Source organism: Labrus bergylta, chromosome 17, assembly GCF_963930695.1.
Source record: "Labrus bergylta chromosome 17, fLabBer1.1, whole genome shotgun sequence".
Lineage (NCBI taxonomy): Eukaryota > Metazoa > Chordata > Actinopteri > Labriformes > Labridae > Labrus > Labrus bergylta.
Genome location: NC_089211.1, coordinates 22,255,366 through 22,267,867, shown reverse-complemented (window position 1 = coordinate 22,267,867; position 12,502 = coordinate 22,255,366). Strand labels below are relative to the sequence as shown.

The following is a 12,502-nucleotide window of genomic DNA, read 5'->3' as shown; positions in this document are numbered from 1 at the left end:
GACCAGTTGTCCTGGAACACTTGGGGCAAACCAAAATCAACATTAGACAGGGGAGTCAACAATAGTGCTTTGCTTTCTTTCGTCACCAAAGCGAATTAAAAAGTTGATTTTTTTTTTATAGAATAATAAAAAAAAATAATATAACGCGGCAGCTGAGAAACTTAATTAAACATTACTATTCGGAAATAATAAAATAAATAGTGTATTTCTTTTGATTTCCCACCCCCCCCCACTTACTCGGAAGTAAACAATGCGCTCACATGTATGGCCAAGATGGCTGTAGTCAGTAAAGTATAGTATTTGTAATCTTGTAAAGCAAGCAGATTTATCAAACAGCACCCACAGAGTCAAACTGTTAGGTTCACAACAATAATAGGAAACATTATAGTTTCTTGCTGAAAGGAAAAACACGACGTAAGAGTAAGAATGAGCAATATTTACATCCAGGAGCCGCCAACTAATGGAAAGGTGAGCGCCACTTTCTTCTGTTTCTAACGTTTTCTGGTTTAATTTTGAATCCTAAAAATCTTAGGATGTGCAGCAGAACTCCTTAATCGTGCTTGGATGTGATGTTTATACTTAGTTTGATAAAGCTGTTTATTCTAAAGTCATGTGTGTGTCCTGCAGCAGTGTAAGCAATCTGTGTCAAATGAAGAAAAACATTTTAAATATAAATATTAAAGTGTCGTTTAAAGGCCACGCGTTGTGATTCTTCTCCACAGGTCCTGTTGAAAACCTCAGCAGGTGACATTGACATCGAGCTGTGGTCCAAGGAAGCTCCCAAAGCATGCAGGAACTTTGTGCAACTGTGCATGGAAGGTAATCCTTCATATCTAGTTAAAAGATTTGATTTATCTTGTGTTTGAGGGATTTATTGTGTGTTTAACATGCTGCAGGACTTTAAAAACAGCTGTATCAGTCGCCAAAACAAAACTCTGCATCAGTGTTGATATTTGTAAATATATTGTAGATTTATTTATATTATTATTATTATTTTTTTTTTTTTTAAAGATTTATTTTTGGGCTTTTGTTCCTTCAATGGAGGGATAGGACAGTGGATAGAGTTGGAAATCAGAGAGAGAGAGAGAAGCCACAGGCTGGATTCGAACCCGTGGCGCGCACTAACCACTGCGCCACCAGCGCCCCATATTTATATTATTTCTAATGAACCAAATAACACGTTAATCTCCAGAACACCTCTTGAAACGTGCGTGCAAAGAGTCGTAAAAATGTGATTTTATTGTCTGATACGTCTTCGTCCTCTAGGTTACTATGACGGCACGCCGTTTCACCGAGTGGTGCCTGAGTTCATTGTTCAGGGTGGAGATCCCACTGGAACCGGCACAGGTGGAGAGTCCATCTACGGCCGACCGTTCAAGGTCAGACTCTGACTCCTTATTCAAACCGTCTGAATCAGTCGTAGGAATGTATCGCACATCAAACTCATCACAAGTCTTTCAAAACAAAAAAAAAAACTGGAGTAACTTTTTGTTGATGTTTGTATTTTTACTTTTTAGGATGAGTTTCACTCCAGGCTGCGCTTTAACCGGAGAGGTTTGGTTGCCATGGCAAATGCTGGACCGCATGATAACGGCAGTCAGTTCTTCTTCTCTTTGGGACGAGCAGATGAGCTGAACAATAAACACACCATATTCGCAAAGGTACATTTGAGCACCTTACCTGTGACCTCTGTGTGTTTATTCTGCACAGATATCTGACATGGGAAATGTTTCCATCCTGCGTGGACCCACGTCAGACACACACACATGGAATAATACGACCAGTGACGATTTCTGCATGTTTTTTCTTAATGTCCAATGCAGGTGACTGGAGACACCGTTTATAATATGCTAAGGTTGGCAGAAGTGGAATGTGACGGCGACGAAAGACCTTTGAATCCCCACAAGATTAAAACTACCGAGGTATTGACTCATTCTTCTGCTGGTTTGATCATTTTCAAGTCGTACGTTTTAGTGATATCAAACCTGTTTTATTTCTGTTTCTCTTAACAGGTCCTTCATTCTCCTTTTGATGACATCATTCCTCGTGAAACAAAGAAAGCCAAAAAGGAAAAAGATAAAGAGGAGGGGAAGAAATCCCAGTCGAAAGCCACCAAGTGAGTCATCGGATCGTGTGTGTGTGTGTGTGTGTGTGTGTGTGTGTGTGTGTGTGTGTAACTGTGAAGCAGCAACACGTGCTCAAGCAGCAAGTGAAAGTTCATGTTCATCAAAAACGTCTTTAAGTGGAAAAAAATGATCAAAACATAAAGATTAATGTGATTTGTTTGTATTATTATTACAATCAAACGTGGAATGAGCAGTCCAGTAATAGTAATAACAATAATGATGATGATAATTATAGTTAGGGCTCGACTGAAATCTGTTTTTAGTTTGAGGATTGCTTCTGCTGATGCTTCTGAATTTTCTAGGAACTTCAGTCTGTTGTCGTTTGGAGAGGAAGCTGAAGAAGAAGAGGAGGTGGCTAATCAAGTCAGCCAGGTACTCGGACACATAACTGCTGTCGTCTCTCTGCTGCTGGCTGCCAGTGAATAAGAGTTCAGTGTCCATTCACTCTCAGGCAGATTATAAACCAGTGTGTCAAATTAAGGGGGATTTATTGGCAGAACAGGAATATAATCCTCGTGAAAAGGTGTATAATCTCCTAAACAAATTGTATTATTTGGTTTTTACAAGGATACAGAAGAGTAAAACTAAACACTGCCTTTTCCATGTTTGGAAGAAAAGTATGATCGCAGTTATTTAGCCTTTAAAAACGTGCCTGCATGACCATTACTCCCGCTCTTTTTCACATCGAATATCAAATTAAAGCCAAAGCTCTCAGTAAAATGAACACATGGACATAAATCAGCTTAATAATCGTGGTGTGAGAACATTTATTGAAGTGTATTTTAGTTTGAATGTTTTCCCCGTGTCCCGTCTGATAACATAGAGGAGGCAGGGTTCATGACCTATACTGCAGCCAGCCAGCAGGGGGAGCTCTTCATTCACCATATTACATTTGGTAGCCATGATCAGTATCCGTTTGGCTCTTCAGTGGAAATTTGAATCTCATTTGAATTATCGTATTAATATGAAATGGAGTTTCAGAAATTGAGATTACTCTGCAGTTAAAAAGGTTTATTAAACGTTTCTCTGGTTTGTTTGGTTTTTCGCTCAGACACTGAAGGGAAAAAGCAAAAGCAGCCACGACCTCCTGAAGGACGACCCCAGACTGAGCTCTGTCCCAGCAGTGGACAAGTAACTACAATGACTATATATACATAAATATAGATTAAACATCAAAGAAACAACTCCTCCAGCACTGTGTTACCAACCAATATTCTTTCTTAAAAAAAAGGAAAAAGAAGAAGGGAGCATCAGGAGAAACGCTCGAGGTATGTCGACCTGTGAAGATGAAAAGTTTGATCTTTTTCCTTTACAGACGTCATTTTCTCTGATGTTATATCTCCTTGTATTCTTCCAGACGGATGATGATGATGACGACGACGACGACGATGATGATGATACAGATGAAGACTCAGAGAGGAAAGCGAAGATAAGGGAGCTCATCAGTAAGAAGCTGCAGAAAGAAAAAGGTGCAGAGCTCAGTGAAGAAGAGCGAGGGAAGAAAAGCAGCCGCAGGTAAAACTGCATTTTTTTTTTTTAATCGTAGTCTCTGCTGTGATTTTTTTTGTCTGACAGATGGAAGGTTTGTTTTGTACATATTGACTTCAGCTTTGGTCACTAACAGCTTCAGAGGTATTTATAAAGCTGTTCTTCCACTTGTAATAAGATGTAACAACCTGGTGGGGGAGCTGTTGAGCTGTGTTGTACAGCGGAAAGATGACCAGCACATGAAGTAACTCTCTCCACAGAGACAGCAGCCGGGCTTTAGATGGTTCATTTACAACATCTACTGAACACTGATTGAGGGGCTGCTTCATTCAACATTATAACAACATTATTTCATTATTAAGAATTACTAAGTCAATGAAATGTCAACTATTGATGAGAAAATGATCATTTGACAGAGATAAAGGTGACATTTCCAAACGTCTTTCCTCCAACCAATCATCTAATAATCGATCAAGTGTCTTAAAGGACAGCAGCTGATTCTCACTTTAGAGAAACAGACTGAGGTTACGTTTGGCCTTTCTGCTGGATGTGCAAAGGATTTAAGGATTTATCGTTTAATTTCAGCTGTTCGTGGAGTTCATCTTGAAACATAGGGAAGGATTTAGCTCATATTTGGACACTCCTCGACTGTGGGCCGACTAAAAACAATCATTACTGCATCTTTACAGCCGTAAATCCTTCAAGGGCGGTAAAGATTTGTCTTTAGGGTTGTTGTGTCTTTTTTTTTTATAGGTAGTGGTTGGATTCCAGAAGCAGCTTCATGTACAAATGAATCCACCAATTAACTTTGTATTTTACAGCGTGATTGAAAACACGAACGATGTTGAGATCCAGCGAGTGTTGATCATATCAGAGGGTTGGCTTGACGACAGACGGGCTCTAAATGTGATTCATGGTGATGGTTCATGTTTAACCATCATATTGCTTGTTTACATTATTAGTTAACCTACCCATTAATACTTCATTAATAGAAAACACTTGACATGGAAGGTTTGTTGAGAAGACTAGCAGATCCTAATATCTTTAAGCAAAAGGAATAAAAAGAAATACAAACAATATGAAGGAATAAAACGGAAAAATAAAAACAATTAAAGGAATAAGAAATCAAAAAAGAAGACGTTAAAACGATAAAGAGGCAGTGAAAGGAAAAACAAAACTGAAATCAATGAAATAAATTAAAAGCACAAAAAGGAAATATAAGTAAGAATTAAATCACTAAGAAGAATAAAAAAGGAATAAATCTAAAGATTAAAAAAGATGATATGGTGAATTGTCGCTATACACATAAAGATTGATATACAGACTATTTGTTTATCCAGTTTTTTTTGGTTTTTTTTTAAAAAGCATTCTCTTCACATTCATAATTTCATATAATCTCAGAATAATTGCAAAACTCTTCCCTCAAACTTTCAAACATTGGAGCTTTTTTTTTAACGTAAAGAGTTGGATATGAGGCTCCCCGTATATTTAACAATTGAACTCTTTCAAAGATTTTTCCACATTACATGACGTAAACTGATTTAGAAAAGAACACAGGAAGCCTTCCCCTCGGAGGGGTAGAGATAGAAAAGAAGAAAATGAAATACAGAGCAGGTTAACGGATGAAAGAAATATCAGTCATGTAGTTGTAATAAGTCAAATCAAATGTGGTCTTTTAGGTTTGACAGCTTCAGTCCATTTGGTCATGTTCACTTCATGTGTGACGTTTGAGTCATTTCCATTGAGAGAGACTCATTCAGAGAATATGATGCTCCACTTTCTCGTGGCGTTCTCTGAGCTAACGGCGAGCCACTGGACCCCCGTACCTTCCAGTTGTGTTTCTCTCACGCGTCCACATACAAACACTTACAACTCTCCGTTGCAGCTTCCTGGACCGACATCAGTGGAGCCTTTTTTCTGTTTGAAAACAGGAATGTTGGCACTCCAACCAAATTACTTTCTGTTGCTAGAAGCAAACGGTGCGTGTGTGAAGGTGAGAGTGGAAGGTGAGGGTGTGTGAGACGGCGTCGGGACGAAAGGCGAGGAGAGACGAGGGAGTGATTTCTCTTTCATCTCTCTTTGATGCTTATTAGTTATCTCTCCTTCATATCCTCTTAACAGGTAGCCCTCAACACACGTAATCAACATACCCTTCTCTCATTAGTGCTAATGGGATAAAGAGAGGGCGCCCGCTCAGTTCTGTGTGTGTGTGTGTGTGTGTGTGTGTGTGTGTGTGTGTCCTGACTGACAGCCAGCCCAATGCAGGCAGACTGTAGTATATTAAACACAAGCGCAGATTGTTTTGCTACAAGAACTGTAACCCAACACAGTGGTTTGTCTTGGCAGCGAATCAAAGAGCAGGCCGGTAGGTACAGTGTTAGCCCGGGACAAAGGGGGCATTGTTGCAGGGTGAGCTCTGCTCTCCCACTGTTGCTTTTCTTTGAGCTTTCAGCTGCTCTGTGAGCAGAGGAGGGAACACCAACTGGTGTCTGGTCACCTGGGAAAAACGGAGAGAGGATGTTGAAAGCAGTTTTCATTTCTGTCTGATTGACTTTACTGATGTGGGACTTTTGTTTTCGTTAGGGCAAATCTTTTTTTCTTCTTCTTTTGAAACAGGGCTCTATATTTGACATATTTTTTTGAGTTTATTAATAACTCCAGCTAATGCCTTCACATTTCAGGGATAGTGTGCGTTATCCACTAGAAGGGCTGTTTGTCAGGACGCTGGTGGCCTAGCGTTTAGTGTGCAGAGGCTAAAGTCCTCAAGAGCGGGCGGCCCGGGTTTCGAATCTGACCTGTGGCTCCTTTCCCGCATGTCAATTCTCACTCTTTCACTCTTCCTGGTTTCTGACTGTATCCACTGTCCTGTCTCTAAAATTAAGGCATAACATGTTGTTCTTGCCTCACAATGAGAATAACAAAGTGTGTTTTTAACCAGAAACAGCTTTTACACCCCCTCTTAAAGCTCCTGTCGAGAGTTTTTAGCTGGTAATGAAACAGACTGAAATGAATAGTTAAGCCTCTTCATGACCTTCTAGAGAAAATGAAACTGTCAGGAGCAAGATTTATTATTTTTAAAGCGTGAATCCCTTGCCCTGGGTTGTGTGTCATATGAGTGGATTGACAGCATTAAGCAGGAGCAGCCTTTTTATGCTTTTCATTGAATTAGTGATGCATTTGATTTGACACAGGATAAGATCTTTCATCAGACAACATGTCTGGTGGGCAAATCAGCAAAGAGAACAGATGTACCACTCGGTTCACAGGAGGCGCAAAAGTGACCTGACTCCGTTGACAACAGCAGTCATTTTCACCTGCTGAAAACGGGATCTGCTTGCCTACCACCGCCTTGTTTGGTTTTTCTGTTTTTTTGTTATCATGTGGGACACTTTGCTGATCTTGTTTGTACATGTGTACGTAGTGTTTTCTGATGTTCACCCTGTTGTCTTTTAACAGTTCAATACTACAACTCTCTGTCGTGAAAATGTAAACAAAGGATGTTTCTGCAGCTCACATGGTCAGACATCTACCCGGCAACAGTAGTTACGATTATTAGAAAATAACGTTATGATGGTTAATTGATGGTTACTTTGTTTCTGAAGGTCATACAGAGCCATCAGTATTATTTTCAGTCTGTTTCGTAACTAATTTAAAACTCTTAACAAAATAATCGATTACTTTCTGTCTGCCTGAGTGACTTAAATCCAGGTTATTACACGGCTGTGTTAAATACTCGATTCTGATTGGCCTGGTATGTATAGCAACTGTCTGCTATACCTTTAATAGCAGGCCGAACAGAGTCTGATGTCGAACTAGAAATTACCATAGAAGATGCACCCGCCAATTTTAAGTTGTTTGCATGGCAGCATTTTGGGTACAGACCGAGAGACAAGACATTTTTTGTGACATTTTTTTTGATTTTCAATCAGATAAAGTACTATTTTTCCAGTCATGTATCTTGTCTTCCAAGTTTTCTCAAAAAATTGTGTCAAAATATATCCTCGTCTAGTTGTCATGAATCCAACATGGTGTACCGTCTCGTCAGCTGAGTGTGTCGTCATTCCTCTGCGTTGCAGCCATCACAGCTCATCCCAGCTGTTGAAGTAAAACAATTCAATTCCTTTAATTTCCCATGAGTCATTTAAACCCCAATCTATATATGTATAAAAAAACAGAGCTCATCGTTGAACCCTAAGAATAATTCTTTAAAACTCTCATGTTGAGTGTTCGATGTGTGATCAGTTTTTTGGTTTCTGCAGTGCACTCAGGTCTCAGTTGGAGGGGGGGGGGATGGGGGAGTTAATACTTAATGTCTTTCTTCCCCTCAAAGTCCAGGCGTGCTGAGACGACCTTGGAATCTGGATTCTCCCTGAAACCAAAATAGTTTTTACATCAGGTCCAAACTATCCGACATCGCAGCCAGATGATATTCCACTGCGATGTCCTCTGATTGCAAAACGCTTGGACTTGTTCACATTCACGAGAAAGTTGCCAAATAATGTTGCTCTGTACCTGCGCTGAGCAAGTTAAGAGGCACTTTAAAAGATGAGTCATATCTATGAAGGCAGGTCCTGTTTAGTTTGACTCGTCTTGCTGTGATGTTTTGATGTTGTTTTGAAGCTCTTGTGCTCACAGTTTGACGCTTCTTTTAATGCTGCTATTGATCAAGTGTGGTGTTGCTATGTTTGAAGTAAGGCCTCTTTCGGGGGGTTTGCTTCATAAAAGACACTACTGAATGAAGTCCCAAAAGCAGTGTATGTGGTAGTCGCCACTTTTGTTAAACCCGACGGGGCATGACTGGGGAAGCAAAACGCTTCCATATGGCTGTGGGACACAGTGTGAGCTGCTCCTGCCAGCGGGGCCTGGCTCCCTCTGCTGTCTCTGGTAATCGCTTTCCATTTACTGCTGACTGAAGATAATGACAGCACTGCACTTCCTGTTATTTATATCACTTGTTATCACATACTTATATATATATATGGTGTGTACAGTATGTGGAGGCTGAGTGAGAGTCTAATGATACAGGTGGAATGACTTCAATAGAGCCCTTAAAATCAAGGTGCTATCAAGATTATCACATCATGCACATGATGGCCATTTACAGTGTGTCATTAGACCAATAACCACACAATGGTGCTTTAGGGCTTGTGTGTAAGTTTATGGACAGAGCCATTTCCAAGGGCGTTAGTGAAAGACAATTGCTGTGTCTTAATAAAAAGCCTGGAACAATCTACAACCATGAAACACAACTGAACAAGAACAAGAATCAAGAAATTTAAAAGGAATAAATGTTTTTTTTTGTTGGAGCCTAAACCAACTTGCAGTGTTGTTTCTTTTATCGTACTGTTTCTGTATTTGTCTTTTTGCCACTCTTGTCTTGAAGAAAGCCTTCCTCTAGCCTTGTGGACAGTGTAACCTAAATGGGACATCAGACACTAATGATCCTGCCCAAGTGGCCTAACCCTGGACGCTGCGTCACACTCTATTAATTGGCTGCACCTGTCTCTTGTCATCGGTCATAACCCAACGCGTTCGCAAGGAAAGGTTGCAGAGATCAAGAAGCATTCGGCTCTGCTTTTGTGCAGAAAACTGCTTGAGATAATCCAGTTCTTGGCAGTAGGATTGTGTATGTTTTGGAACTGCCAGGTTTACACATCCCTGGCCCACTGTAGCATGCCTGCCCCATATGGGGCACTTGCTGGCTGGAAAGAGTTCCAGACAGCGATGCATGTCTAGGACGAGGAGGGTGAAGACTTTTGGAAAGGAATAAAAAACCAGCAGAACTCCACTTGGACTGTGATCAACATCAACATCTGACAGTGTGCAGATTTTCTGTGTCTTTAAGAGGAACAGAAAAATTCACAACTTGATATACAAGTGATATAAATGTCAAGAAAAGAATCACCCTATATTCTACAAGATTCATAACTTTCTTCCCTCATAACTTACTAACTGAATTCCAGAGGATCTTGTCAATAATGGAGAGCTTCTTAAAGAGGAACCTTGGTCCACTGCGTGGGTAATGTGTTGGTCGAGATCACTCTGCTAAGTCATGCAAATTCCTGTGTTGAGGTTGGATTCCTCCACTCCAGCTCACAGTTCTCCTTGGCTTTTGACCAAGCCATGGAGTGCCCCCTGAGGGGAGTTCACCCAGCCATCTTGTTATTCTAGCACATTCATCCACATCACTTGCTAGGTCATTAGACTGGTTTGAGTCCTCCATAGCAGTAGAAGCTGCTGCTGGCACTCCTAATAAGACTAAGGAGTTAAATTTAACTTCTTAATATACTTTAATAGACTTTAAATTCCAATTGCATAGTGGTGATATTTTCCCGTTGAATTATTTTGATTCCATCGGTAATTACATTTCCTAAATTCTCTGAAAGGCTGGAAAATGAAAATCCAAAGAAATCCAAAAAAGGAAAGTGAGTCTGCTTGTGCATTTTGGAAACCAATTGAATTTTTGATGAACCATACAGTCATCACTGTACTATTTTTAAGGTTGTTGAATTCCTGTGTTCGCCTCAGACTCCTGCCAGACACTGGAGTATTAAATACAATGTCTGAATCATGAGAGAGTTCTTGGTCTACTGCCAATCACTTCTTATGCTTTCTTTATGAAAAGTTAATCATCCACAGCTCTCTGGGTTTTCACTGTTTTTGAATTTTCTGAAAGAGTGACAGTAGCTGGCAGGCCCCAAGTGCACCCAGACCACTGGGAATAGCAGGGATCCACACAAAAAAACACTTAACCCATTTAGTTATTTTTATCTGGCAACTTATGGCAACATCTGAGCAGCTTCTCTTTCTCTGCTCAGCCTTCTGTTTTTTAGATGATCATCAGAATGTACTCTCCTGTTGGCAAATGGAGATCCTGTTGATAGATTGATGGATTGAGAGATTGATGGATGTGTCTTTGTCATTGGCAGCAGAAATACTGCGTGAGACTGGTTCAAATCTATTTTTCAAACTGAATTATTTTCAATAGTGGTGATGTCTCCTCTTCTATGGCCTTCTATGGCCTCTATGAACTGTGGTGTTCCCCAAGGCTCCATCCTTCTACCCCTGTTGTTAAGTTATGCTATAAAGGCAAAAAAATGTAAAAAGAACAACCACATCACATCAGATGTTTCAATAAATATCCAAGCAAAGTGCCAGAGTCAAAGTGCTGTAGTACTGACGAATTATAAATAAATAGTTTCCTGATCTAAATGAAAGAAAGATTTTACATTCAAAATATGTCAAAGAAATCTTTGAAATCATGTACATATAAATGCTTTGTCCTCCAGGGATCTCTCACAAATATATTATTACAACTATAAAGTGTCCTGCTATGCAACCATATTAGAATCTTGTAAAAAGAAAAAGTGTATTTTAGTAAAAACATCGTAATGTCCGAAATGGCGGAATTTGATTTTTCTACATCTCCAATACTGGTAATGGTGCCTGCCCCAGTCAAAACTTGAGGAATTCTCAAATATAGGTCAACCATTTTTGAATTTTTGTTTAGTCCTATGTATTCTTGAGTATGGAAAAACAAAACAATTTGTTGTGATGTGATGTGAGGGTCTTAGCAGGAATTCGCTGAGCCCTAAGGTGTGACTCAACAGGTGTTGTTGGGGCTTTTCCTGTCCTCTCTGGCCTCTTTCTCTTTATTAGCACCAGGGCTGTGGAGCCGATTGTTTGGCTATTGCCTAGGATACGTCTCTTGTTTTCTGAATGGCAGCATGTTAAGGCATGTCGAAAATGATCACTAAGCCAAACAGTTCCTCACTGTATTATATATGACTCAAAAAACTCTCAGCTCTGGAAATGACTGGACTGCATTCAAGTAAGAGCCTGAGGTTGGTGTGATAGTACCTCGTCTGTGTGTCCAGCGTTGATACTAAATTGTAGGGCAATTTGTGAAAAATCTCTTTAACCAATATGTTTCAGCCAATTGATATTCTCATACATAAACTCAACTGAAACCCTTTATTTTCATTGTGTGACAGGATACAGCAAGATTAGAAGCGGCAACTCTGGTGTTGACATAAAAGTTAAAAGGGTATGCTTGTATAAAATAATAAAACATTTTCAAAGCATACACTGTACATTGAAAAATGTAAAAAAAAAAAAAGAAACAACCACATCACATCAGATGTTTCAATAAATATCCAAGCAAAGTGCCAGAGTCAAAGTGCTGTAGTACTGACGAATTATAAATAGATCATTTATTTAGCTGCCTAATGTAGTAATAGTCTTTTATAGAGAAAGTATTGTTGTGAGGTTCTTCAGGAAATACATGGTCCATCCAACAGAGCTCAAATACACGGATCCTGTGAAATCAGTTGATAAACATAAATTGAAGATAAAGTGCCTATATGTTTTACTTTTGACATATTTTTAACGTTTTGTCTTGAATCAAGTTCTTCCAGCTAAAAAAAACAAAATCAAATGTATACATTTCAAAAAGTGTTAATTGAATATTATGAAGCCGACCTTTATTTTTTCACTTCTGAGTTACCCTACATAAAATGAGTGCCAAAAAGGTTTGTTGTCATTGCTTCTAGACAGAGCTTTGCAGGCAACTTTCTCGTGCAGGCCAAGTCCAACTCTCTGCCAAAGAGTTCTGCTTTTGGCAACTCCGTCTAAAACTCAGCTGCAACATTTTTTCTTCAGGAAAGAGAGGACTAACAACTGTATGTCTGACTGATTCCTCATGTGTATCCATAAGAGCTGCAGGGAAGCTAACAAAGAAAAGACATGGCTTCAAATTGGGTCAAAGCTCTTAATTTTTACCAAGGCACTTTCAGTTAAAATATCCATCAGTTTCATCCCCTGAAGGCTTTGTGAACAGTCTATGTCAGAATATAAACAATGGTTAACATGAGTGTTGGAAAGGTAGA

The 12,502-nt window shown here is 39.6% G+C and overlaps 1 protein-coding gene across 1 annotated transcript in view; it reads left to right on the top strand.

Annotated features, from left to right (window-relative positions):
* The first annotated feature begins 249 nt into the window (after positions 1-249).
* The window catches only part of cwc27 (CWC27 spliceosome associated cyclophilin), a 29,511-nt gene continuing 17,258 nt past the window's right edge, over positions 250-12,502 (top strand). Inside the window, exons 1-10 of the mRNA XM_020648686.3 lie at positions 250-468; positions 723-819; positions 1,267-1,379; positions 1,518-1,661; positions 1,824-1,922; positions 2,013-2,116; positions 2,429-2,498; positions 3,178-3,257; positions 3,358-3,394; positions 3,484-3,641. Coding sequence (XP_020504342.1) covers positions 427-468; positions 723-819; positions 1,267-1,379; positions 1,518-1,661; positions 1,824-1,922; positions 2,013-2,116; positions 2,429-2,498; positions 3,178-3,257; positions 3,358-3,394; positions 3,484-3,641 — 944 coding nt within the window. The 5' untranslated portion in view covers positions 250-426. The remainder of the gene's footprint in view (positions 469-722; positions 820-1,266; positions 1,380-1,517; positions 1,662-1,823; positions 1,923-2,012; positions 2,117-2,428; positions 2,499-3,177; positions 3,258-3,357; positions 3,395-3,483; positions 3,642-12,502) is intronic.